Source organism: Daphnia carinata, chromosome 1 (genome assembly GCF_022539665.2).
Source record: "Daphnia carinata strain CSIRO-1 chromosome 1, CSIRO_AGI_Dcar_HiC_V3, whole genome shotgun sequence".
NCBI lineage: Eukaryota > Metazoa > Arthropoda > Branchiopoda > Diplostraca > Daphniidae > Daphnia > Daphnia carinata.
The window spans coordinates 3318753-3344065 of record NC_081331.1 but is presented as its reverse complement, the minus strand read 5'-3'; the positions used below and the strand labels follow the sequence as shown (position 1 = coordinate 3344065).

The 25313-nt window shown below is 39.5% G+C and overlaps 6 protein-coding genes and 2 long non-coding RNA genes across 10 annotated transcripts; 5 read left to right on the top strand and 3 right to left on the bottom strand.

Moving 5' to 3' along the window:
• Positions 1-210: 210 nt before the first annotated feature.
• LOC130691717 (mannosylglucosyl-3-phosphoglycerate phosphatase-like) lies at positions 211-5177 on the bottom strand. 2 transcript variants are annotated; one of them, XM_057514692.2, is made up of 14 exons: positions 5120-5177; positions 3206-3403; positions 3092-3109; positions 2929-2997; positions 2644-2738; positions 2521-2574; positions 2368-2461; positions 2152-2300; positions 1913-2084; positions 1735-1853; positions 1523-1667; positions 1169-1419; positions 968-1095; positions 211-823 (listed from the first exon to the last, which is right to left on the bottom strand). In XM_057514692.2, exons 1-14 carry the CDS (start codon positions 5151-5153, stop codon positions 457-459), a joined length of 1893 nt encoding a protein of 630 aa, XP_057370675.1. In that variant the 5' UTR covers positions 5154-5177; the 3' UTR covers positions 211-456. The 2 variants fall into 2 exon arrangements, with proteins under 2 accessions (XP_057370675.1, XP_057370676.1); XM_057514693.2 differs by lacking the exon at positions 5120-5177 and adding an exon at positions 4721-5046.
• Positions 5178-5480: 303 nt separating this feature from the next.
• Positions 5481-7467, top strand: LOC130691724 (putative serine protease K12H4.7). Its single transcript, XM_057514704.2, has 6 exons — positions 5481-5757; positions 5819-6000; positions 6058-6290; positions 6349-6798; positions 6884-7183; positions 7280-7467. The coding sequence occupies exons 1-6, from the start codon at positions 5563-5565 to the stop codon at positions 7396-7398; spliced, it is 1479 nt and encodes a 492-aa protein (XP_057370687.1). The 5' UTR covers positions 5481-5562; the 3' UTR covers positions 7399-7467.
• Positions 7468-8113: 646 nt separating this feature from the next.
• LOC130691722 (uncharacterized) lies at positions 8114-10906 on the top strand. Its single transcript, XM_057514699.2, has 8 exons — positions 8114-8201; positions 8523-8784; positions 8840-8994; positions 9051-9197; positions 9274-9439; positions 9503-9706; positions 9788-9937; positions 9996-10906. Exons 2-8 carry the CDS (start codon positions 8578-8580, stop codon positions 10605-10607), a joined length of 1641 nt encoding a protein of 546 aa, XP_057370682.1. The 5' UTR covers positions 8114-8201; positions 8523-8577; the 3' UTR covers positions 10608-10906.
• A 113-nt stretch (positions 10907-11019) lies between these two features.
• Positions 11020-16297, top strand: LOC130691702 (A disintegrin and metalloproteinase with thrombospondin motifs 16-like). Of its 2 annotated transcripts, none has more exons than XM_057514673.2 (19): positions 11020-11163; positions 11235-11542; positions 11620-12179; positions 12247-12407; positions 12468-12560; positions 12614-12801; positions 12887-12940; positions 13016-13168; positions 13256-13372; positions 13432-13564; positions 13638-13807; positions 13870-14048; positions 14107-14228; positions 14288-14420; positions 14486-14739; positions 14802-15085; positions 15147-15465; positions 15526-15675; positions 15739-16297. In XM_057514673.2, exons 1-19 carry the CDS (start codon positions 11104-11106, stop codon positions 16159-16161), a joined length of 3861 nt encoding a protein of 1286 aa, XP_057370656.1. In that variant the 5' UTR covers positions 11020-11103; the 3' UTR covers positions 16162-16297. The 2 variants fall into 2 exon arrangements, with proteins under 2 accessions (XP_057370656.1, XP_059351247.1); XM_059495264.1 differs by having other exon boundaries at positions 15736-16297.
• Positions 16298-16439: 142 nt separating this feature from the next.
• On the top strand, positions 16440-17021 carry LOC130691781 (uncharacterized). Its single transcript, XR_009001302.1, has 2 exons — positions 16440-16735; positions 16794-17021. It is a non-coding gene; the product is annotated as an uncharacterized LOC130691781 (long non-coding RNA).
• Positions 17022-18434: 1413 nt separating this feature from the next.
• On the top strand, positions 18435-18899 carry LOC130691784 (uncharacterized). The gene is made up of 2 exons (XR_009001305.2): positions 18435-18677; positions 18747-18899. It is a non-coding gene; the product is annotated as an uncharacterized LOC130691784 (long non-coding RNA).
• Positions 18900-19752: 853 nt separating this feature from the next.
• LOC130691725 (kynureninase-like) lies at positions 19753-22073 on the bottom strand. The gene is made up of 9 exons (XM_057514705.1): positions 21919-22073; positions 21705-21855; positions 21517-21640; positions 21237-21456; positions 20984-21158; positions 20778-20923; positions 20297-20509; positions 20003-20227; positions 19753-19941 (listed from the first exon to the last, which is right to left on the bottom strand). The coding sequence occupies exons 1-9, from the start codon at positions 21970-21972 to the stop codon at positions 19822-19824; spliced, it is 1428 nt and encodes a 475-aa protein (XP_057370688.1). The 5' UTR covers positions 21973-22073; the 3' UTR covers positions 19753-19821.
• A 1313-nt stretch (positions 22074-23386) lies between these two features.
• On the bottom strand, positions 23387-25306 carry LOC130691751 (uricase-like). Its single transcript, XM_057514734.1, has 8 exons — positions 25288-25306; positions 24749-24866; positions 24566-24679; positions 24243-24509; positions 24098-24187; positions 23945-24038; positions 23751-23874; positions 23387-23688 (listed from the first exon to the last, which is right to left on the bottom strand). The coding sequence occupies exons 2-8, from the start codon at positions 24780-24782 to the stop codon at positions 23521-23523; spliced, it is 891 nt and encodes a 296-aa protein (XP_057370717.1). The 5' UTR covers positions 24783-24866; positions 25288-25306; the 3' UTR covers positions 23387-23520.
• Between the last annotated feature and the right edge of the window lie 7 nt (positions 25307-25313).

The window sequence follows — 25313 nt, the reverse complement described above, 5'->3', positions numbered from 1 at the left end:
TTTTTGAAATAACCTTGATTGCAAATAGCTAATGACTAGTATGTCACATTCCTCAAGGTAAACAACTTGAACTTTATCAATACCACGCTATTTTCATCCATGGCAGTTCCAATTACACCACGTTTGGATCATTGCTGGTCAGCCATAAACATGGGCTGTTCATAGCAAAATAAGTAGATTTAAAACTCTGAGACAAAAAAAAAGGGAAAAAAAAAGAAAAAGAAGGTGTATTGCTGAAATTAAACAGTTATATATGGGTTATATGGATGAACCAGCCAGATAATTTGGCTTTGCACAACTTTTCGTCAACGTTGAAGGAAAACGACATTAAAAGCAAATTTCAAAGTAGTTAAAGTAACGAGTAGCTTAAACGGTCAAAATTTTTAAAAAGAAACAGTAAATTCACACTAATATTCGAATTTGATCTACTGATAATGTAAGGCCATAAAGAAAGCATCAGTTTTCGCTGGACTCCCGTATGGTGTGCACAGCATGAACGTCCCATAATTGACGGTCACTCAATAACTGGGGCAGCGTCTCGTCGTTGATGATCACAATCCGACCTTCAATGCGTGGCATTAGTTTGCAAGAAGCTTTCTCCATCTCTTCCATACTGGATTGTCGTTGCAGTTTAGGTGCTCTCTGCTTAGTAGTAGGTTGAACAGCTTCTGCAGTCACATTCTCTTCGAATAGCAAAGCCACGTTAGCCGGCTCAACTGTACTAGCCTTTCGGAGACGACAAGATCCACATTCCGAAATAGATGTATCGCAGACAGTTGATTCCGGGTGTAACTCGTGGTCTATTGTGCGCGCTAAACTATGTCTGTTTTGTTTTTCATAAAAATTCAGAATTAGAAATGCAGGCAAATGTGCTAAATAAAGAAGACAAAGCAAAATTAACACTTTGTGCAGTTCGTAAATACTGTAAATATGGATTTTCCTAGTGAAACGGATAATCGAAAATTACCTGCGTGAAAGAGTAACCAGACTTTGCCTATGGTGTGAAGGACGCTTCGTTTTGGAGCAAAGCTTTTGAATAGCTTGGAAATGATTTTGCACTGCACAGTTGAGTGGTAAGCTGTCTTCCTCATCAACCTTTGTTCAAAAGAAATAATTATTTTTGATTTTCAAACTTACAATAGTACAGTATATAAGTAGAGTGACTAACCAATATCTTCAACTTTTTCAAGACATCGAAGCCATCTTTTCCGGCCATCATGTATGCTTTAGTAACCATCCGGTATTTAGTCTGTAGGTTCAAATACTGATCACCTACACGAACAAATCGTGGGTCTACACGCTGGAGAGGTGGTTTAGTGGGATCAAACGCAAAACTCATTCCGCCTACTTGTAGAAAACGGCCCTCTAGCTTTGGGTACATACAAACCCCGTTCTCCAGTGCGGCGAGTAAATCCTCACCTTCATTAACGAAGCATTTTTACATTTAGAACATACAGACAAAAGGCAAAAGTTCTTTGCCTTTTGTTGTGTTTTTTTGTTTTATTTGTTTGTTTTTTCTCACCGGAAATTTCAACTACGATAAGGGGATCCAACATTGGGAGAATTTGACTCAAATCCCGTATTTTGAATGGACCTGGTGGATGAATTCTGTCAGAGCGCAGAGTTCCCGAATTGAGTAAAGCCAGATCTGAGTCGGTCGCTGCCACCTATGGAACATTCAATAATATTAACGCTAATTACCAATAAAGTACAAAAACGACTCGATTTCTTTACCATAACATCACAGATAAAATTTCCTAAGTTTGTTTCAGAGGTGCGAATAGAAGAAAAAAGGCCGTCAAGTGGAACGCTAAATTCTCCTAACACTTCTTCCATTTTCTCTCCAATCACACCTAAAAAAGAACACCATTAAACTTTCAAAAAGTTGAAAGTGATTTGATACAGTACTTACTTGTAAAGCTATCAAGAGCTAGTTTGAGTTCAACGTCCTCATCGTATTCCGATGTGACGTCCACTAGTCTTACGCCAATTAATGGCTTATCTTCCTCGCCTAGGAAACGCATCGTAACCTCCGAAAATTGGCGGAAATCCGTTCCACTTTTGATGATGCATCGATTTTCAACCTGTGCGTTTCATTTCAATACTCCATTTAATAAAACTATATCGGAGCCTTCTTTTAACGGCAGTCACCTCTATAAACTCGGAGACGTGATCGTGACCACCGAGAATTAAATCGATCTCGTCGACTTCCTTCGCCAATCTAATGTCATTCGGTGTTCGCATGTGAGTTAGGGCGATAACGATCTTGCATCCTTGGATGTCCTTCAAGTTACGTGCAACTGCAAAGTAACCAGAATGACGTGATGTTTAATCAATATCATAAATGGGAAATTTTCACAGCTTTACGTAAACGGCCACATTCGGCGTAATCGGTATAGGTTACATGCTCGGGATCAACAGCCGCGAGAGTGTCCAGCCATTCTTTCTCGACGAGTCCAATCTAAGAAACGACCTATCAATACCCTAGCTAGGGATGATGACATACATTTTTTTTTATACCAGTCCGATGCGTATCCCGTGCCAGTCAATAACTAGGCTAACTTTTCCGTCTGCCTGAAATATTTAAGATAAAAAAGATCTATTCATCGCTGAATGACAAATAAAAATTTACATTCATGATACCAGAGGACGTCGTGTCTCGTTGTCGATCACGTTGGACATTAGCCAAGGAAATGTAGTTGCTTGAGCCCTTTGCATTAGCACATCAATGCCGAAATCTAGAAAGAATTTAAACAAGCCGATTAGTGCTATCGGATTTATTTGCACATATTTTACTTTATTCACATTTTATTATTACTGCACATGCTTTAGCATTTGATTTAGGAATAGTAATGTGAATACCATAGCCATAAAGCTTTGCACAAAACATTGACTGCAAAGTTTATTGATAAAACTAGGATATCTTACCAAAATCATGGTTTCCGTAGACTGCACATTGGATTCCGCAGGCGTTCAAGACCGGGACCATTTGCTCCCCTGTCCAAATTAATAATTATAACATTCAAATTAAAATAAATTTTCATTGGCTAGACACAACGATTTGCGCAATAAGAAAAACTATCGTTCTTACCTTTGGTGAACGTGCTCACTATGCAAAAAAAGTAAATAAATAAACGAAAAAAAAAAAAGAATTAGTATTAAAACATATTTTTTTTTGTTGTTAAAAAAAATTAAATTTACTCACTGAATGAAGGGGCAAATACATCGCCGCTAAATAAAATCAGTGGATGCAGGTGAGAAAACGACTTGAGTGCCGTGCTGAAACGAGCAGCTCCCCCCACGGGTTCCTTGTCGACCGATTCAATATTGTACACGTCGTTAAAATGTAAAATGGTAAGGGTTTTCTCTCCAGGCAAATGTGCCGCCGTAGGTGCCATGTTGCCTATGATCAAACAAGATAAATGTATTTTGCACTTCTGTAACGATCGAAGCCTCCACTGCGACTGAGAAGTTTGAGAACAGAACCCATAGTTCTGCTAAAACATACGAAATAAACGCTTTCTTCCTTTCAAAAATTTCTTGTAATGGAGAAATTCGATCTACTGGTTTTTAGCGTTTCAGAATTATTTGTTTTTCTATTCGGGGTTGTTGTCCTAGACAGCCATCCAACCGCTTGCAAGCATCAAGTTCGTTCTCGAAAGCGTGAAATTTCGACAAGAACTTTCTAACTAGGCGGTCGTGATGTTAGCTACTTTTTTGCTTTGTATACGAAATAACAATAATCTAATCTATTTGTGGTAAATAAAGTGAACCATTTCAAGAGAAAAACGAACAGCGTGAATCAGCTAGCCAGCATGCGTCTGCTTTCTAGACTAGCAGTCGCTTTTTCAGATAACCTTGTGCTAAAGCCCATTACGTCACACGCCTCAAGGAGGTCAGTTGACATAACCACTTTCTTAGGAAAACTTCAAAATAAATTAGAAGTTTTTGGGTTAGGATTCGGATTTTGGATCAATTTACCGTGCAAGCTCCTGCTATCCCAATATTTTGTTGCTTGATGGGTCAATTGAAGCCTATTTTTATCACTACTTCCCCCAAAAATCAGCACCAAAAATTGTGGGGAAACGATAGCTGTCGTTCAAGTAGTTAATTTAGTGGCCCAACAATTAGGGGAGGAAGAAGATGACAGCAGGATTCACGTACAGTTAGGAAGTAAACTAACTATCAGTACGGGAGAAACCACTAACGAGCAAAATCCTTTGATGGCTGACCTAAAGGAAACGGGGTCACAGCTGTTCGCTAGACGGTGTATCGATCCGCAAGTCTAATGCATGAAAATTGGCGGGATACAGCAGTATGGTACAAGAAAAACGAGAGATAGAAGCGTATACAAAAACTACAGGATGTGCTAAGTAGTGTTAATCGAAAATTCTACAAAGAAAAAAAAGAAAGAAATGTTATTTGTTTTTTTCCAAAATGTAATTCCACATTTAAGATATTAGGAGACAGTGAATAAAGCCCTACGTCAAATTTTTAAAGCTGGGTCTCGTTGTTTAGACGCAGTACTCTCATATCCTGCCCAAAACGAAAGGCTGGTTCTATTTAAGTAAATTGTACAGCCGCCTTATCTTTAGAAAGGTACGGCATGGAAAATAGCGATCTTGTTCCAATGTCCCACACGGTGTCCCACATACGGAATACTTGCATAACCCACAAAACAAACGGAAAAGAAACCATAATAAAGAAATACTTTCTGTACCTTGAAAATTGCAGTGTTCTCTGACGAAGAAAAACTTGGCTTTATGCAAGCAGTTTTGTACGACGCTCCTGAACAGTTTTCTTGTTTTATGAGGGCGTTTAAATGTTAACGAAGCAACCGAATTTCAGCGAATGAAGATCAAGCAAGGGCATGTAGCATAGCTTTGTTTGCACCGTGACCAGCCACGGTGTTAGTGCTGAGAAACAGGACAGAACCCGTTTAGTACGCAGCTGAAAACGTAGTGAACGGACTGCCATTCCACAGCGCATGCGAGTAAAAATATCCATTTGCACGGTATTCGACCTTCAACGAGCGATACCATCTACCGTTGGGAGTTCAAACACGACAAGCATAGTCTTGTACACGACAACTTTCGTTGCACTATCTAGCCAATCCTACCTGAAATCTCGGTGTCCTCAATCGGCTGACACATTTGAAAGTTTTCATCACACAGCTGACCTTGCAATAAAATTTACATGGAGATTCAGGCGTAGTTTTGAAACTAAGCCTCACATTGCAGACACAAAAGGTTGCCAGTTACTATTTTTAAATATTAGTGAAAGATACTTTTATTCATACCTGTTTGGATAATCATTAATTATAGTTGTTTATGTTTTTTTTAATACCTGAGTGTTTTTCATTTAAATGGTTTTCTGTCCTCAAAAATTGCATATTTGACATCAAGGGCCTTGGAATTCAAGGCAGCCTAGGAAAACAGAGTCATCTGGTGTGATTAGTAGAAACAGCTTTTTAAAAGGTTTCGTCCGATCTTGTTATCTCGGTTTGTTATTATCGGAAATTCCGCCTTCTGCAATTGAAGTGAAAAAAAAAATTCTGAAGAGATGTGTCGAATTACTTGTATAGTCCTAACCATTTTACTTACAGTTAATGATGCGGTGTCATGGAAACATTTTTGGCGAGGAAAATGGATTCAGCGAAGAGTCGAACAAGCGAATCATTCCCATTTTCCAACTGATCAGTGGTTCGAACAAAAACTCGACCACTTTGACGTTGTTAACGCGATAACATGGAAACAGGTAATTAAATTGATTTAGGGATTTCGCATTTATTTTAATAAGCTTGTATATGCCTTATTAGAGATACCATACCAATGACACCTTCTTTGGAGGAGATGGACCTGTTTTTCTTATGATTGGAGGTGAGGGGGAGGCTACTCCAAAATGGATGAGACAGGGCATGTGGATAGAATGGGCTGGGAAGTTTAATGCCCTATGTTTTCAGCTTGAGCATCGATACTATGGAAAAAGCCATCCAACAAAGTATGTTTGTTGGGACATAATTTTATTTTGCTTTATATGTTAACCCTTACCTTGTAGGAACATGAGCACCAAAAATCTTAAATACTTGAGCAGTGAACAAGCTCTTGCAGATTTGGCCTATTTTATAGAAGGGAAAAAGGAAGAAATGAAGCTGCATCATAACAAATGGATTGTATTTGGTGGTTCTTACCCAGGTTCATTAGCAGCTTGGTTCCGATTAAAATATCCCCATCTTGCTTATGGTGCTGTTGCATCTAGTGCACCTCTCTTTGCAAAAATAAATTTCAAAGGTAAGATACTTTAAAATTTTAGAATAGCACATTTATAATATCCCAAAAAATTAAATAGAATATCTGGGTGTTGTAACTAAGGCATTGCAGACCACACAACAAAGCTCGCAATGCACTGGCGCTATTGAGCAAGCAACCACTGCCCTCGAGGACGAAATTCAGTCAACCCGTTGTTGTCAAACATTGGAGAAACTTTTCAGCTTGTGTGATCCGATCGATATCACAAACAAGCTGGATGTCGCAAACTTATTTGAAACATTGGCTGGTAATTTTGAAGGTGTTGTCCAATACAATAAAGACAATCGGGATTCCAAAGGGGCAAATATTACGATGGACGTCCTTTGTGATACGATGACTGATCCTAAACTCGGTTCTCCACTTGCACGTTATGCAGCAGTCAATACCATGTTATTGGAGGCTACAGGGGAGAAATGCCTCGACTTTAAGTACAATAAAATGCTTAAAGACATGCGTTCTACCGATTGGAACAGCTCAGCTTCTGAAGGAGGTAATGGTTTGATTCATAATTAACATCTTTTATATTTTCCTGTAGCTTGTAAGTTCACTACTCTTGATAAAAACTATTACCTTAGGTCGCCAGTGGACTTACCAAACCTGCACCGAATTTGGTTATTACCAATCATCAGACCTTGCAGATCAACCATTTGGGAAACGATTTCCCATCGAATTTTCTATCCGACAGTGCAGTGATATATTTGGACCGAAATTCAGTCATAACCTTCTCAAAAACGCCATCGCTCGAACCAATTTCATTTACGGTGGACTGGGTTTGAAACTAGATCGAACTGTTTTTCCTAATGGTTCTGTGGATCCTTGGTCTGCTTTAGGGATCACTAGCAACACAACGGGAAATGTAGCCATCTTTATTCAAGGTAATCATGAAAATTTGCATGAAAAAAATGTGTCTGTTTATTCTTCATCCTATCTTCATGGTTGAGTGTACAATGCATATTTTTGTTTTTATATAGGCACCGCTCATTGTGCTGATATGTATCCGCCGTCACCCAAAGACTCTCCCGAACTTACGTCAGCAAGAAACGTTATTGAAAGCCATCTGAGTTCTTGGGTGTCAAATGAAAAGGCTTGAATCTCATTACTGACCAATTGTTAAGAACCAACGCTTCCTTTCCTGCTAAATAAATCGATTAGCAACACAGTATTTGCGTCCACTATTTTTGAAGACATACAAAAAATTGCCATTTGTTCATTTTATAGTAGGCATGGCCCTTCTTTCATCTTTCTTGAAGCAAGTAGAAGAATCTTGTGAATCCGTTGTGATGAAGATACTGAATGTTGCGTAAGCCGATGAGATGAAGAATCTTGCGAATCTTGAATGATGATGTGGAAGGGAAGATAGGGTGGTGGGAGGCGAGCAAGGAGGGAAGGGAGGGCTTGGAAACTGCAGGTGGCGGGATTTGAACCCGGGACTACAGAATACAAAGCGACGGCGATAACGATTGTGCCAGGACCGCACATCCCAAGCAAATTTTGGGTGTTACCGATTTAAAGAGTCAGCCTATGTACATTACATAAGAATTGCATGAGAAGGATGGCGCTATGCATAGTTCACGGCTGTTATGCTGATTTCACAAGTTCGAATTTTTGTTGTAGTATTATTAAAATTTTTTTTTTGCATTTGGCAACGCCCTAGTAACTTTATAGTAACGGAATAGGTGATGATAGCTAGCGTACTTTAACTCTTTTTTTCTTAATTCTTGTCTGCCAATCGGTCCTCTCTCGAGCTTAAGCCTACCCATGTTCCGTTGCGTCTAGCAACACATGATACGTGTCGCCATCTACTTGTCTTCTGAGGCTTTATTTATCTCAGTGGTACGTGACTGAAAACACTTGCTTATCAATATCGCAAGATATTGCTAAGATATTTTCCTTGTAAGTAGTTTCTGAATTGGTTTCGTTAAATATAAGCATGAAGAATATCTTATCAGATTACCTATTTTATCTTAATTCTTTTATCTTTGGTTTTCTATCCTACATGAGAATTTTTAATGTCGACCTACTTCCTTTTCTTGTATTGTTTTACAAACTTACATAACAATAGGCAGTTTCTAATCTCAATGAATTTCTTGATATGATAGTAGATCAATGATATTGTGTTTATTCATTAACTGGGAGGATTGTAAATAAGTTCATGGAAATAATTTTACAATATTTAATGTATGGGCTACAGCTGTTATCCAATTTTTTTTCTAGGTGTTCTGCTGGTTGATTTGAGTAGGTTTTCTGTAAATCAGCCATAATCCCTAAAATGGCACAGTCAGTTACTAGCCAAGGAAAATCAGAAACCGTTGAACTGGCCAAAGCACTAGAGCATATTGAAAGTGCCCTTTCTGGAGTTCTCAGCAGAATCCAACAACTGAATGAAGAATCACAACAAGCCAAAACGGAAATATCTCAGACCTTTGGAAGGCAGCTTTCTCATCTCCATAGCCGTGAAACCCAACTTCTGAGACAAGTAAGATTCACAGTTAAACAGCTTTCAACATTTGCTTCATGAAGTTTCTGTGCAGGTGGATGTCATTTTCCGTTCCAGAGGTGAGTTGCTTCAGAAGCAACTAGCTTATTGCTATCGCTTCCTTGGGGCTCTGGAAACATCTAGAAAGTGGTCAGAACAATTGCACAAATATAGCTGTGATTTGGCGATCGATAATAGAGAATTCGAAGAGTAAGTAGAACTAGAATTACGTTTTAGTTTATGCAGCTAAAAGCAGGTTTTCCCAGGATGAAAAAGTGGGCGACGTCCATCCCTTTAAACTGGACCCTGGATGAAAACGCTTTAAGCAAAGCAATTGCAAACTTTGGTAATGTAGACATGGATGGGGTTCTCTTGTTACCGAATTCGGAGCAATCTAGTTGTCTTCCAAGCAGGTATAGTTATAAGATTCTATAACTGAACAGGTATTATAATATCATTGTTTTTTTGTTTTTTTTTTTAATATAAAAGGGTGGAAGAATATTTTGAAGAGGAACATCAGGTTTTAAATAAACCCTTGCATTCAAATATAATAGACATTAAATTTCCTAAGCTACCCAAAGATTATTCGTATTGGCTGTCTCGCCCAGCACAACAAGAAGAGAAACTAGATTCTGGTTATGGACCATATCGTAAAGTAATTGACTACTTGTGACATATTAATTCAAATCCGGCCGTAAATTAAAATTTTGATATGTAGGGTACAGATAGCTATAAACCATGCGACGTTCAAACTTGGCTGGGTTGTTTGCAATCCGAAACTGCCCCTGAGCCTATGGATAACGTATCTGAATCTTCCCCCGAGTTAGTTACACTAGCTGATACTGCCTCTTTGAACAGTAGAGACTCCGATAGCATTGAAATAGTGTCAATTTCTAACATGTGCCTCAAGTTCGCCAACGGCGTAAGCAAACATTTAGTATTCTCCCACTTAAGAAATACTTATTATGTATAATATGTACATTTTTCTCTTGTTTTAAAATAGCACGGTGAAAGCGGCACTGCATGTCATCAAGTGTTGGGGGATTTTGAAATTGAAAACTTGGCAGACAACTTTAGCTCCTGTCTAAAAACCGACAAGCAACGCTGGTTGATTTTGGAACCAAAAGAAACCCGTGACATTCCAATCGCTAAGGTACAAAAAATATATATTCTTTTAAAGGAACGTTGTTAGTATTCTTGTTTTCCCACAGGCATGTCGTGCCAACTCCGTGTGCGGTTCCTATGACGCATGCATCTGCGAAATCAACTGTCACGATGTGGCACAAAAAAATCGTGAAGAAAAAGAAAAGCAAGAAAATAAAACAAATGATTATCGCCTTTGGCTACATACAGCCAGTCCGTTGGCAACTCCTTTGGCAAACAACAATATTCCACAACTTTCGCTGTTCTCTGACGATGACTACACCCTTTGGCTTCACCCCGATTCCTTAGCTTGCATGACCAAACCTGCTTCGAATAAGATTCCTGAATTTCCATCTGTTTTCTCCGAAGAGGATTATCGTAAGTGGTTGCATCCGGAGTCATTGGCTGGAGCACGTACATCAAAAGATTTCGCCAATTGTTTGTTCAAATATCAAAATCTCAACCCGGACGCTTCGGAAACCGGAGTCAACTCTATGGACGGGATAATGACGACCTCGGCCTCAAATTGCGGCAATGTTTGGTTGGCTAGTAGCTCGGTTAACCAAACATCGACACAACACTCTGGACTCTCTGTCAGCGATGCGCTCAACGAAATGAGGCAAAGTAGCGGAAAGCTAGCACATGTTCAAAATAGCTGGGCCCAATGGCTGAAACGTTAAAACATCTTGCACAAATCCATAACCTGAAAAGGGGAGGGTTATTAACAAAAAATACTTTTAGTTCATGCACAATTTTTCTTTTGTTTTAAAACCGTTCTCCGCCACTGCATCGGGATGTAGTTGCGGGAGATTATAAATGCATTATAAACATAATCTTCATCAAAAGCATTGACGTAGAATTTCACGGCGTGATGCAACGCGTTTTGGTTTTCTCTTCGGTTTTTATTGGCTGGTCTACTCGAAAAAATTTGTTTTGACACTTGTTGAATACATGCGACCGCGTATCGCACTGGCTTTAAGATCTGTGAATCATTTCTCGCCGACCATTCTAGTTCCAGGATCTTCCATTACCTCATCCTAAAAACGGGAAACTAAACAGATGGCCTCTTCATCAAGTTCACAGTTTGTTTACATAGGGACGGCCTGACGTCTTCCCCCTCTGAACCAAAAACTTGCAGTTATCCTCAAGGTCCGAAGACCAGTAGAACGCAACAAAATGATTTGCTTCTATAAAACTAGTATAGTGCTGTTTATTGCGGTGTTAGTTATTCAGCAGGTAAGTTTATAAGTGCCATTGGATTGGAAAATTACAGAACTCGATCTTGTTTCCCTATGACGAAAATTCAGAAAATGGTACAGTCGACTGAACAATTGCCTGTTCAAGCCTTTTTAGTGCGAGGTGAAACAAAGAGTCCTTGGAGATGGGACACGCATCAGACAATATCCAACAGCTATGTACATCGACGTAAAAGAAATTCGGAACTTTCGACTAGTCAGGAATCCATACGGATATCTCTTGATGCATTGCCCCACTCTGTTTGGAATCTAAATTTACGACGCAAAAGCCACCCCGTTACGCCCAATACGATTGTCGAATGGGTGGCTGAAAACGGAGAACGCACTCTCACCCGTGGTATCGATACAGACAATTGCTGGTACGATCTGTTTCGATGTCTGATCGTAACATTTTGTTTTGTTTCCTTCTAATGTATATCGAATTGCATGTATAAAGGTATACGGGTGCCGTAGAGAATGAAACCGACTCCATCGTCTCGCTGGGTATCTGCCAAGGTCTATCAGGATTTATACGCACCAATAACCAAACTATGCTGCTGGAACCCGTTCAGGGCAATCCAACCTATCCGAATCTAACTCATGTCATTTATCCATGGACGCTTGCCAATAATTCTGGCCAAATTGTATTGCAAAACGACCAGGATTTTGGTGTCGGTCGTAGACACAAACGTAATATCCTTTCAAATCAAGTCGACTACGACGAAGAGGGCAATGAAGTTGTCGATACCGTCCATTTCGAAGAACTAGAGGAATACAGTCAAAGTGTCGACGATGAAATTGACGAAGAGAATGAAATAAGTAACTCGATTGACGACGACGTAGTGATCTCAGACATGTACTCTGAAATCGAGGATTACGACGTCCACCTGTCACCAGTGGTGACGGAAGCAAAATCACTGGAGGAGGCCGAAGAAAGCCCTTCAAGTAATCGTACAACTTTGGAACCTGAAAACACACTCGATATTGATGGCTTTTCGGTTGACAAGTTGTGGGAAGGTTTGCTTCTAATATCTTTTCTAGCTTGGTACTCTTTTCAACGCATTTTTTTTACAATCGTCATTAGGTGAATCACAAGCAGTCAAACGGAAAAAACCCGTAGCAAAAACGACCTTGGGTGAGGATTCGGCCAAGTTTCTGGAATTAGCACTGGCTGTTGATCACACGGTCATCAAATTTCATGGCAAACAAAGAGTTCAACAATATGTTTTGACACTTTTGAATATCGTAAGGTGCATGTTTAGTGAGTGTTTTGGATCTCATAAATTACTCTTTGTGCAATTGCAGGTCAGTGCAATTTATGAAGACTCTTCACTAGAGGCTAATTTGCGTCTGGTCGTGTCGAGATTAATATTCTATGAAGACAGAAAACAAGGGCAGGTAACATTCAACAGATTTGAATGAATCAGCGTTTGAGCATCTTCATTCTTTAGGTTCGAGAGGGGAATTCCAAACGGTCATTGGAAAACGTGAACGCTTGGAATGCTGGGCTTCTGAGAAACGCTGCCTCTGAATGGCCTCACGATATAGCTGTCTGGCTTACCCGTTATGATTTGGGTGGACCTTCGGGCTATGCTCCTGTTGCAGGAGTTTGTGATCCAGATCGTAGCTGCTCTCTCAAGTGTTTTCCTTTCTATATTTACGACTTTCAATGATTTCTTTTTTATTTTAAAGTAGTGCTTTAATGCGTTTATTTTTAAACACAGTCGAGACGAAGGTCTCACATCGGCCTTCATTATTGCTCACGAAGTGGGACACGTGTAAGTCTTTCAAGGGCTATCACACAAAACGCCAGACCAACTTATTCTAATTGCTTGATTGTTTGTGATTCTCAGGTTAGGATTCTCTCATGACGGAGACGTATCAGCTGGGAATGATTGCCACGATGAAGCACTTCAAGGCTCCGTTATGGCACCTATGGTTGCAGCGACTTTCAGTCGCTTTCATTGGTCACGTTGCACGCATTGGGAATACCACTTTAAACAACAGTAATTTTTCATATTTACGATCCAAATTATGATTCTAAATCCAATGACAAAAAGGCTCTAGAAACTTTATATGTCTTTATTTTGCAGCAATTGGAAGTGCTTGAAAAATCAACCAAGCGTAAATACCAATGCAACGATTGTCCAATCCGCCATTCAGTACAGTTACAGTTTAGACGAACAATGTCGTATGGAATTTGGCGAAGGGTAGAATCAGATTTTCAATCCGTATTTTTTAAAATTAAAACATAACTTATTTCTACCAGATATTTCCTATGCCGATCTTTTGCTCTGAACGATCCGTGCACTCATCTTTGGTGTGGACACAAGTCGAGCCCTCAGCTATGCAAAACTAAGAAAGGACCACCACTTGAAGGCACTCCTTGTGGAAAAGATAAGGTACAAAACTAATTCCCATTTATTTCTTCGTCCGGCATTTCATTGAGGAAGACAAAATTTTGTTCTTATACAGTGGTGCATCAAAGGCTTCTGCGAGGCGATCGGTAAGCGAAAAAAAGTTATAGGACCTGTCGTTAAAAATCCCCGAGATGGTAATTGGAGCGTATGGTCCGATTGGAACACTTGCTCACGAACCTGCAGCGTCGGCGTCCGTTTCCGCACACGCAAATGCAATAATCCCACGTAAGGCAGACATTTACATTGCTCCCATATAACCGTACTTTAATTACTGCTTGCGATGTTAGACCTGCGAACGGAGGCAAAAGTTGTCAAGGAAAGAGCGAAGATTCGGAACTGTGCAACACAAACCCGTGCGCTGAATGGACGGATTTTAGAGGCGAGCAATGCGCTACGATTCCATTATTATTTCCTACAAACGAGTCGCTTTTTTCTATGACTTGGCTTCCTTGGGAAGTAAACAATCGTAAGTTCTGAATTCGAAATCATTAACGCATGCATTAAATCTTGTGATATTTTTATAGAGTCCGCTCTTTGTCGTCTGACATGCGTTGCACGCGAAACGGGAGATATTTTCGAGTCTTCGGAGAATGTCGTTGACGGAACTGCTTGCTCTTATGAACGATCTAACGGCATTTGTATACAGGTATTTCTCTTATCAATTACAGAGATTCCTGTGCTATGTCTTGATATTATATTTCAAAGGGCCAATGCCAAATAATGGGCTGCGATAAACGGCTTGGTTCTCCAGCCGTAGAAAATGAGTGTGGCGTGTGTCAAGGCAAACCGGGCGATTGTACAGTGGCCAGCAGACATTACAGTGGAGCTCCCCGTCTTCGTAAGAATCACAATTTAAATTCAAATTTAAAACAAGACAGCGTTTGAATCATCAACCAATTTCAGCTCATCGAAGGGTAGTAGTAATTCCGCGAGGAGCGAGAAATATCCGCATCAAAGAAGAGCCCAATAGTTCCAATAGACTGGCAATCAAAGCGCGTAACTCACAGAGCTGGATTTTGAATGGATCCTTCCCCATCACGGAAGATGTTGCCACATTTTACGTCATCACCGCAGGTACTCGTTTTACATACAACTCAGTCTTTGGATTGGAAACGATGCGAGCGAGAGGACCCCTTCTATCAGACCTCACGCTTATGGTATATGGTCATTTAAATTCTTTAGTGTTTCCGTGTTCTAAACATTGTTTTATCGAGCAAAGATCGTTCCGGGACTTGTAAGAGAACATGCCAACGTAACAGTGACATGGAGTATGCCACCAAAATCTCACCGCAAAAAGAATCCTGGTCCTGATGTTAGCAATCGACAGAACCAGTATTTCTGGGAATTGGCCGGTTGGTCAGTTTGTTCGCGTTCCTGTGGAGAAGGAACGCAGACCCAAGTCTGGTATTGTCGAGATCGTCAAACTGGCCACGTTGTTCGACGTAAGCATTGCAACATTCTGAGTGAACCTGAAATTTTGACACGACTTTGCAACACGTTCAGGTAAGTTTTCAATTTCAATACATTTTTTAGATTTTTATTTACAAATCGTTTCACTCTTCAGCTGTGATTTCCGATGGGTAACCGGACCCTGGGAAGGATGTTCACATATGTGTGGAACTGATGGCGTCCAGATGCGTATGATTTACTGCGTCCGCACCGCCATGGTCACTTCATCGCAAAGCAACAACACAGCAGCAGCGATAACAAAACCAGAATTTGAAAAGAATATTTTGTTTGACGAACATCAGACCGCATTCAGCGGTCCTGTCAATGAAGCTCGAAGACTTCCGGAGGTTACTGACGATGACATTAGCTCCACAACGGATCGCCTTATTCATCCTATCGTCGATGCGTGGAAAGCGACCATCAAAGATAACAAGGTATGCGATTAGATATTTTAGTTTGCTTTCAGATTTCGTCAAGATTCATTTTTAATTCAGAAAAAATTGGCTGTTGAAAATGAAATCCTTCATTGGAATCCAAATGCTATTACCGACCCGGCTCTATGCAAAGACAAGCCACCAAATGAAACTCAACCTTGTTCCAGGATTCCGTGTAATGGGACATGGGTGGAGAAAAATTGGACAAAGGTGATAAGGTGACAAATATCGTAATAGAGATTTATCGCATAGATTTTTTTTGTTTGATAGCAGTGCTCGACAACGTGTGGAATTGGTCGTCAAGAAATGCAATTTATTTGCGTGTCATCCAAGGGCAAATCGAACAAAGAACTGGGAGGCTATTTGTCCATGTACGAAGAGGAAGCTTTTGCTGAACAAGCCATCGATTACCAAGAGGATTTCCATGAAGAAGCTGCTTATGGTTTCAATAAACGTCAAACAGAGGGGAAGGGTAACAGCAAGTGGAAGAATTTTTTATGCGGACCAAGGCCCACATTAGTCCGTTCGTGCGTGAATCAAGAATGTCCATTGACTCTTCCGCCGAATGGCCAGGACACGGAGAAATGTAAAGATCTGTCCAGGCATTGCAATCTGCCCGTGTTGCAACGTTATTGCGCATTAACTTCGTTCCAGACGTCCTGCTGTCATTCTTGTTCCAATTACCTATCTAAATAACTTAAAAACGTGAAGCAGATATTCTTTTTTCATCTTTCAAATTTCGCATCGATTCATTTTTAGAAAAAATTGTGAAGCTCTTTCTCATCATTTTTGTATTTCAAGTTAAAGAATGCGATCAAATAAACTTAAAAAACGCGATTCTCTTTTTGATGCGCAATTAAAGGTTGCGAGTTGCAAATCGTAGTATGTTACGGATGCCGAAAGATGGCCACATCTTCGTCGTGATTATCCGTCTCCGGCATGCGCGCCAATTCACGATAGTTTTTCGAGTGCCGTGAGTCGGTTGAAAGGTCGAAGATTCATTCTAGTTTCTTCCTTGCACAAGCAAACATCTTCCACGGCAATTCTTCTCTCCCGGAATCAGGATGCAGTGGCGCATTTTGTTATTTTTCGCTTTAGCTATCGTTTTTTGTTTTGTGATTGAACCAGGCGAAGCTAATCGTCAGCCGATCTTTGTCAAACACCAAACTACTACACCACGTTACAACAGGAAACAAGTAGCCCTAGCTCCAAGTCGTGGTTGTCCTACTGGACATTTGTTGGATAAGAACGGCATCTGCAGGATGATATGGTAATCCATCTTGTATTTTCTTGTTTACACTTTGTGTGAAACTAAAAAATTTATTTAGGCTTGGATGAATATTCACAAAAGCGAACAATCAGTCAGCAGTCTGCGGTTTACGCTCGACTGTTTGGAAAAAATGCACGCACGTCCTCATGCATAATGAATGACTGAGACTTACGCCAATCTAAAAATACTGAGGAGGAAAGACGTATGTAATCGTATTGGAAGCTATTCGTCTTTGGTTTTTTTCGCAAGTTGAAAATACACGATAAATATACTATTAATAAAATCACGTTAGATTAATCTGGCAATCTTCAACTGCAGACGTGAATATTTTCTCCGCAGCCTCCAGACATACAAAACATTTTGTGCATTTTATCTTTTTTCTTTTGTGTAGCAGACCTGCCAAAAAAGAGACGTCTTTTCTTACGATACAATGAACGACGTGGTTTGTAAAACTCATTCAAAACAGATGCGCGTATCTTTCGTTTAGTACGTACTTCATACGTCGTCGGCAAAGCTCACACAATAAAAACGAATGGCAGTGATATAGCTACCGCAATTGTTGTAAGCGAAGGCGGTTTCTATATTAAATAGCCCCATTTGTATACCACACTACTCAGAACTTTTATTTGTTGTTGCTTGCACACCCATCCCCCCTCCCTATTGTATAAGAAGCACTTCAGGTCTGAATCGTTATTCTTGATTTCTTCCCTTTAACGTTGATGCGGAGAAGCACTGCTGTTAACGGGAAATGAAAGCATAGAGAATAAAAACGGAATCTGGTCGGTTAATGTAAAAGTTATCGCATCGTTGGGTGGTACGTGACAATTATTGGTCGATGGCTGGGGCGTCTTTATTGGTTTACATCGTGCTGAATCGCTTTCGCTAGTTTTTGCCTCGTTAATAGCTTGTGATTATCCTTTCTTAAGGGGGTAAAAAAAAAGTCCATTAGATTGATTGTTTAAATCTTAAATACCATTTCAGTGACAACTATAGTGTCCAAGTACGATATAGAGCAATAATGTTTAAATTACGTACACCTTATAACTTTCCCAGAGGTCAGTCCATCGTCATAGTTGCGTGTTTCACATCGTTAATATGGCGAGATCATACCTGAATGTTACTGCTCGGAGTTTGGATGACTGAATCTTCTTAAGTGATTTACCTTGCCTTTTGTATGCTTCGCTACCTGTTTTTTAACTCATAGTTACCTACCTTCTCCATTGAGGTGGGAGCAACAAAAGCTATTTTTACCTTAAACGATTCGTCTATTTAAACAATTATAATAAAAAGATATTGATCCTTTCATGTGATTCCTGGACCAAATCAATCGCGCACAGACCTACGTCAATGTTTGTCTGAATTACTTTTCCACTAAGAGTTCGAAATGTTTCGTCAATACATGTTCGATAAAGGGACACGTGGTTTAATAAGCAACTACAAGATCTCCTAGAATAGATTTCCAAGGAGATATGTCATTAACAAGAGTGAGTTTATAGAGAACGAATGGGTAAAAGAGATTATGAAACGTATATAGTAGGTTACTTAAAAACCACATCTATCCGGCGACAAATGATAGGTGAAAAAGCCACAACCGACTACCACATCCACATATTCTCATTAACGATTTTCAGCCCTCTACAATTAAGTTCACGAATGCTAATTGTCGTTCTTTTTTTTATTCAGTTTGATTTGTGTTTCCATTGTACGTCGAGTTGTTAATCGAACCCGAACCTTCAGTGAAATTCAGAATGCAATCCCGTTCTGTTTTTAAAACGTTAATCGTCTTGGCTTTCTTAGCCAGCTCCTTTGAGGCTTTAACCACGAAACCTTATTTACATAAACTTGCTAGTAACGTTTACGCAGTAGGTGTATCTGGGCCACGGCAAAAATGTCCCGACGGACAAAAGTTCAATTCCATTCTTAATCGGTGCTTCCTTGTTTGGTAATCTGTCAATGGAAATTTGTTTTTGTGCATACTTTTTAAATTTACTTTTTCGTATCTCATTTTCAGGGGTTAACGTCAAATTTATGCGGGACAGCAAAAAGGTCTTGGTTCTTAATTGTGACAGAGGCTTTGTTATGGTCGGTAATCACAACATTGTTCACTTTGTGTTGTCTAGTCTTGTCATCCTATAATGAAGAAATATAACATGTCACCTGTTTACCTTAAGCTTCCCCATTATTTGCATCACGCAGTGAAATGAGACAGCACGGAAGATAATTTCACATTAAACTGTACGTTGCGTCCTATGGTATCACTTTTTTCCTTTGACACTAATTTGGTTTTCAACCGACATTATCCCAACCCCGAAAGTTGGCGGGCAGACCAAAAAAATCTCATATCATGCATAGCTCCGCTGGCTACGCTTGGCTCACTATTGAATAAATAACGACATGTTTTTTTTTTTAATCTCAGGTTCTTTCGCAGAACGTAGCGTACTAGGAAACTTTTGATCAAAATAATAAACTCGTATTGATCTCAGCTGTACTATGCCATCAACAGGATTTATAAGAAATTTAGTACCCATTGCTAATAGCGTAGCAAAGAGCATAGTAAAAAAAAAAGAGCTCTGACAATTAAATCAAACTTCTTTTTTCCTCATCGCTTTTACGTGAATAGGCACTTCAAATAACACAAGTTTGCACTAGTAGAAGATGATATTCGCAGTAATTCACTTATTCAATTCTTCAAGTCTTATTGCCACACTGTAAGCATTTGCAGAGTAGTACAATTCTATGCTCTGAAACTTTGTATTATTAAAATTTGTAATAGGCTTTATCTTATCGTCGCTCGAGTACTTATGGGCTTATTTTGATCCATTAAACGGTCTGCACGAAAGAGGATTACATAAAATGAAAAAAGTTAGAAAAGTTCAGTAGTTTGTTAAAGCGCATTACGTTTCAATCAAAACATTTTCTGGATCGTCGCTCGTGTCAAACTTACATGTCATATTTTTATCCTATTATTATTCATTTACTATTACATTTTTCAAATCACATTACATGTTTTTTTTACCTTCAAAGAAAGCCCAGGCTAAAATATTAGTTGCCATGGTTGTCAATCAAGCGAAGTAACGTCACTGGCTTTACATCTTGCACTCTATCATCACCTGCTTGAGTACCGTAAAAAATCGATAAACATCCGTGAACGTGTTGTACGAAGCCGTTGGAGCCAAACGCATGACGCTTGGAAGACGTACATCGCACTGACAGAAAATTAAATATTTGATGAAATAAAAGTAGATCTAATATAGATGCTCTACATACCACGACTCCTCTTTTTTCTAATCTCTCGTGAATATCTTTCACTGAAAATGGAAACATGACCGACAACTGAGTGCCTCTTTGTCGTGGATCGCGTGGGGTTATAATCTCGACGAATTTATCCTCTCCTGCATCAGTCAGAGCCAGGTGATCCATTAAATGTTCCAGATAGCCAGTTAGCAAATATTGTTTAGCCAACAAACGATCCATCCCTGCTTCCTCAAAGATCTGTTTGAAACAGACATGTTCATGAACAATTTTAGAAAACTTTATTCTATATGTTGATCAATAAACTACCTCAAGACCAGCTTTGTGTAATGCAACGAGGGCTGGTGGAGGGTTACACAAACGATAAGAGTCAGCACCAGCAGCCGCATCGACACTGTGCTGCATTTCAAATCGCGTGTCTTCGCGGTTGCTCCACCATCCGCAAAACTTGGGACGATTGTCATGATGATGTTTTTGGTGAATGAAAGCTCCAGCAATGCCTCCCGCTCCTGAATTTAAATACTGTAAAAAAAAAGGGCAAGTTATGTATGAAACTATACCATGGATTCTACGATCAATATGGAATGCTATTTCATATGCATCAGCCATATCGTCTCGTTATTTCCAAGATGTCTAGCTTCCCTTGACAGTTTCGGAAAGCACTCGGAAAATCAAAGTTCTAAAATAGGATTAGTTTGAATCTTTGACTTCGGGAGCGAGTGTCTCATATCGACAAATTCCACAGTAATGTTACTTTTATGAAGAGTTATTTATAAACGAGAATATATACTTTATATGTGCACCAGCAAGCGAAATCCACGTTCCAATCGTGAATCTTCAGCTCGACATTGCCGACAGCGTGAGCCAAATCCCATCCGACCAGACAACCTTGAGCTTGGCCGCTCTTTGTGATTGTCTCGATGTCGAACTTCTGTCCTGAAAAACACAAACACGAGCTTGGATTATAGAACTAAATGACGTGTACGACATTCTTACCTGTATAGTAATGAACGCCCGATAAGAAGATGACGGCAATCTGTTCTCCGTGTTTTGCGATGGATTCTAAAATATCTTCAGTGCGGAGAAGGTGCTCACCGGGTCTAGTTTGTAGAATAATTAGTCCATCCTCTTCCGTATAACCATGCAAATTCAGCTGCGATACAACGGCGTACTAATCAAACAACAAAAAAAATTAATTGAAAATTATAATTAAATTGGAAAGGTTGTGACTGAAAGATATTGTTTATACTCGATCGGACGGAAAAGCGTGTCCTTCAATCATGATCTTGTAACGGGTGGCTGTCGGTCGGTAGAAAGAAATTAAAAGCAGATGAATGTTGACAGTGAGACCGTTCATGCAAACTACTTCGGCCGTGTTCTCGGCGCCTACGAGTTTCACCAGCGAATCTTTGACAAGTAAATCGCATTTGGCAGCGGGGAAGCGACCAGTAAAGTGCGTGAAAACACCTCTGTTAAATTACGACAATTGTTGTAAGGTTCAACTGCTAATATTTGCATGAGTAACTTACAATTTAGCCCAACAGTTTAAAACTTCTTGTTGGTAACCATCGGCGCGTTTGGGTTTGAGCCCAAGAGAATTGCCACACAGGTAAATGCATTCTTCGTCCGGGTTTTCGATTAACGAGAGATCCACTGGATTTATATGTCAAACTATTAGAACTTCTCATCAGGGTAAATTTGTATTCAAATAACTTACCACAAGGTAAATCTTTCATGGTAGGAAAAGTGAAATTGCTTCGGAATTCTCGAAGCGGGTCAACTGAATCCATTTGAGCAGCGAATTCCGAGCTTTCCAAAGTGACACCGAAACTGTCGGCCCATTTTCGTAAACTGTTGGTTAGGGGTATCTGTTGCATATAGTGAACAAATGGCGTGAAAAATTTAGAAGTAAAACAGAATGAAAAACTTACATTTTGGTGATGTTGTATTCCGTTAGCGTTGTCCGAATTGTGAGACTGGTTCATTTCTGTACCGATGAGACACTGTTCCACCTGTAGCCGAAGATTTGATTGCCACGCATAACAACAACTCGTCCTTCGAAAGTCTGGAATACCTTTTCTAGAAGAGAACTACCTCAGGCGAAAGTGCAGCGTAGATGAGCATTTTTCGTTTTCAAAAATTTCACTACCTACTTTTGCTATCCCTTTCCTCGTCCTCTGCGGACCTACTCCATTCCCTAAAACAGTTCAGTTTTTTTGCATACTTGCTTTATTTAAATTTTTTGCATAATTTTCTCTCGGTTTTCTTACCCCACCTCCTAATGAAATTCGAGATGAACTAAGAAACAATGAGTTTGCCCCTACAATACGCTACGTGCTACATTGTGTATTTCTTCAGAAACTGCCAAGCCATAAATTCTTTGTTTTTAAAATGTGTCCCCATATTCGTTCCGAGAATGCCATGGTTTCTCAAGGTTGCACCAGGGTCAGTTTAAAGAAAAGAAAAAAAAAAGGAGGAAAGGTTTTTGTTTTTTTCGCAAAATGTAAATGAGGGGCAGCAGTGGGCTACTGGGAGTGGGTGGTATTTGAATACATTTTTCTTCAGTATTTGCAGCTCATTTAAATTTTTTCTTATTTAAAAAAAAACTTGGAACGATTCTCCTCTATAATTACCAATTGAATAATGACGATAGGGAACGAAAAGCACTACGGCGGTTCAGCTTTAATATAATTATTTAATTTACCATTCCCTTTCATTATTGGGAAACTAGTCAATAGGTTGAAAAGGCCCGATCAATCGATACGCGGATAACACGAAAAGACCGCATTTCCTGATTTGTAAAAATACCCAACAGAAAACGTAGGCGGATCGTTACTATTAACATGCCCCATAAAATTCGGGACAAGATTATGTCTTGCCTTTGGCGATGCTCGGGTTAGCTTGCTCAAGCGTGTTATTGAAAACGAAGGATGGTAGCAAACTGATTGGGACTTAGCCGACCCAGGAATACTTTTTTTTAAAAAGACGTTCAGATGTATCGATCTGTTGGCGGCCTTGTTGTAAAGTTGTTGTACAATCGATTTCTTTTAGCACGATTTTTGGCTGACAATCACAGCTATTCACAGTTGATTGGATGTCAAACAAGTTTTCTTTTTTCTTTCAAAATTGATCAATAAATAGCATGCAAGACATCCTGTCACTAGGTACCGGAGCTAGCCGTCAACTTACCGCTCGTTTTTCTACGAACGAAGCCAGAAACTTGATACATATTCCGAGAACCTCTGGATAAGATCGTGTTCACAACATTTTTAGTTTTGAAGCTTAAAAGGTCGCAAAACTGGTTTGAATGTCCCTTTCACAAACGTATATAACACGGCAGCAAAATGATTTTACCCCAATTCTAGAAGCGTGTCGTAAAAATGGCGAGTAAAATGCATATTCTGCGATGAACGGAGAGTGTATTGTCCATCAAAACGGTACATCTAAGACTAACAAGACACCTTTCAAAATGGTACCACTTTCTTAAATTCAATTGAGCTGTTGCGCCCTACGTCATAGCAGGTTTCTTACGTTTACAATTTGGAGGGCAAAGTGCGAGCCAAAGCTGCTCGAATATTTCCTGACGGCTTGTCGAGTGGTTGGAGAACCGTATCATTGTGTGCAAATCCAACGTTTTTGAATTTCGACAAGTCTACATTAACGTAGTGCTTGTTTGGCAGTATCATTTCGATGTAATTAATCTGTAAATATTGAAAAAATTATTTAATCAGCACAGGTTAAATAAGACATAGTTGCTTCATACCTCCGGGATGGAATCGAGAACTAATTTCTCCGTTAGATGTAAAGTGTTTTGTACTGATGGTGAGAAAATACCTTTATCCGCTGGTCCAGAAAACACTGAAAGGATCGCATCCTTAACTCCGTTCCTGCATGTAACGTCCATTAATAGAATAACTGTTTAACAATAGCTCATCATGTAATCGCAAATATAGATACCAAGCTTTGCAATAATCGACATTGGTCGTTGAATACACCCAACGCGAAGTAATCACCGTGCTGAACACACGATCACTAGCATCAGGCAGACTGCCTATAAATCAAAATATAATTTAAACAGTTTTAAATGGAGAACTAATTAAATTTACTTACGGTAATCATCAGTGACGAAATTGACAAAAGCCGATTGAGTAGTTTTCAGTACACGTAGATCCTTTAATCCCGATTCGACAACCGGTACTCCTGACGAATTTTCAATCAATTATTGAAGATAAAGAAGCCACAACAATTGACCAACCGTTTCTTTCCATACGAACAGTGCAGACACGAACGGCAACAGGTGTAAACACGAAAGCGTGGTTGTGTTTCTTTCCATCGATTTCTGCCCTCTGCCAAGGGTAAAGCTCAATATGGACCTGCACTTTCAGTACGTGATTATACGTGTTGAGAAAATGGCGACAGAGGGTGATGGCGAACTCTTCGGGACTGTTGACACCATGTTTCTTAGCCAGCAGGTAGACTGTGTTCTTTTGCGAATCGGTGGCGACGATATCAGAATTATCACCTGCACAATAATCGTTTCAGAATTTGAAAGATTAAAAATTATATCAAATTGTTTACCTGTCGTGTAGTCTTTCTTAGAGGACAGCGTTAGTTGGGTATTTACCTCCAATTCCCGAATAGAATGGACAGGGCCATCACGTTTAATGTGGAGCAATTTCACACCAGATTTACCTAGTCGTGTTAATAGAAACACATTTTAAAATTATGTCGATCAACTAACGCAAAAATTGAGTTCCATACCGTAGGCGTCATCCACGATTTTGTAAGTCGACATTTTTCAGTGCTTGTATAGCTTGGACTAACCTTCTCAAAACGCAAACGCCGAATAAAGAAAACAGAAACAGTGGAGCTACGTGACCTAGACATAACATTGGATGCAGATGGAAAGCACGTAGGCCGTTATAAATATTATTTTTATTTGCGAAGCTTTACTTGCAATTATTAACGTAATGCCACTAAAAGGAGTTGTTCACCAACCGGCTCTAACATAATTATTATATGTTTTCGTAGTAATATTTTACATATCGATTAAGAAAATAGAAAAATAGCTGAAGGCCAATTGACTTAACCACATAACCCATGTTTGTTGCCGTGGGGATTAATGAAGGCTCTTGTATGCACTGTCAGAAGACTACTAAAAATAACCCCAACAAATTTTCTTAAATAAAATTACACAGTTTCAAAACACTTCGTCAAATCGTGTCATTCCTTCGAGATTGTCAAACATGTGTATCACCGTCTAACAAAGATACATACATAGTTTAATATAAAATGCTTACCTTCAAGGAAAACCAAGTGAATTTCA

Excerpts from the sequence above, each read along its gene's own strand:
- LOC130691751 (XM_057514734.1), bottom strand. The coding sequence starts at position 24,782 with ATGTCGACTTACAAAATCGTGGATGACGCCTACG. Across the intron at positions 24,680-24,748 it reads AATCGTGGATGACGCCTACG|GTAAATCTGGTGTGAAATTG; the intron begins GTATGGAACTCA and ends TAACACGACTAG. Across the intron at positions 24,188-24,242 it reads TGTTCGTATGGAAAGAAACG|GAGTACCGGTTGTCGAATCG; the intron begins GTTGGTCAATTG and ends AAAATTCGTCAG.
- LOC130691724 (XM_057514704.2), top strand. The coding sequence starts at position 5,563 with ATGTGTCGAATTACTTGTATAGTCCTAACCATTTTACTTACAGTTAAT. Across the intron at positions 6,799-6,883 it reads CAGCTCAGCTTCTGAAGGAG|GTCGCCAGTGGACTTACCAA; the intron begins GTAATGGTTTGA and ends CTATTACCTTAG. Across the intron at positions 7,184-7,279 it reads TGTAGCCATCTTTATTCAAG|GCACCGCTCATTGTGCTGAT; the intron begins GTAATCATGAAA and ends GTTTTTATATAG.
- LOC130691702 (XM_059495264.1), top strand. The coding sequence starts at position 11,104 with ATGATTTGCTTCTATAAAACTAGTATAGTGCTGTTTATTGCGGTGTTA. Across the intron at positions 14,229-14,287 it reads CTAACGGCATTTGTATACAG|GGCCAATGCCAAATAATGGG; the intron begins GTATTTCTCTTA and ends TATATTTCAAAG. Across the intron at positions 14,421-14,485 it reads CAGTGGAGCTCCCCGTCTTC|CTCATCGAAGGGTAGTAGTA; the intron begins GTAAGAATCACA and ends AACCAATTTCAG.
- LOC130691725 (XM_057514705.1), bottom strand. The coding sequence starts at position 21,972 with ATGAACCAGTCTCACAATTCGGACAACGCTAACGGAATACAACATCAC. Across the intron at positions 21,641-21,704 it reads CATGAAAGATTTACCTTGTG|TGGATCTCTCGTTAATCGAA; the intron begins GTAAGTTATTTG and ends ATATAAATCCAG. Across the intron at positions 19,942-20,002 it reads TAGAAAAAAGAGGAGTCGTG|TGCGATGTACGTCTTCCAAG; the intron begins GTATGTAGAGCA and ends ATTTTCTGTCAG.
- LOC130691717 (XM_057514692.2), bottom strand. The coding sequence starts at position 5,153 with ATGTGTCAGCCGATTGAGGACACCGAGATTTCAG. Across the intron at positions 2,301-2,367 it reads CGCCGAATGTGGCCGTTTAC|TTGCACGTAACTTGAAGGAC; the intron begins GTAAAGCTGTGA and ends GTTACTTTGCAG. Across the intron at positions 2,085-2,151 it reads ACGTCTCCGAGTTTATAGAG|GTTGAAAATCGATGCATCAT; the intron begins GTGACTGCCGTT and ends TGAAACGCACAG.
- LOC130691722 (XM_057514699.2), top strand. The coding sequence starts at position 8,578 with ATGGCACAGTCAGTTACTAGCCAAGGAAAATCAGAAACCGTTGAACTG. Across the intron at positions 8,785-8,839 it reads AAACCCAACTTCTGAGACAA|GTGGATGTCATTTTCCGTTC; the intron begins GTAAGATTCACA and ends GTTTCTGTGCAG. Across the intron at positions 9,707-9,787 it reads GCCTCAAGTTCGCCAACGGC|CACGGTGAAAGCGGCACTGC; the intron begins GTAAGCAAACAT and ends GTTTTAAAATAG.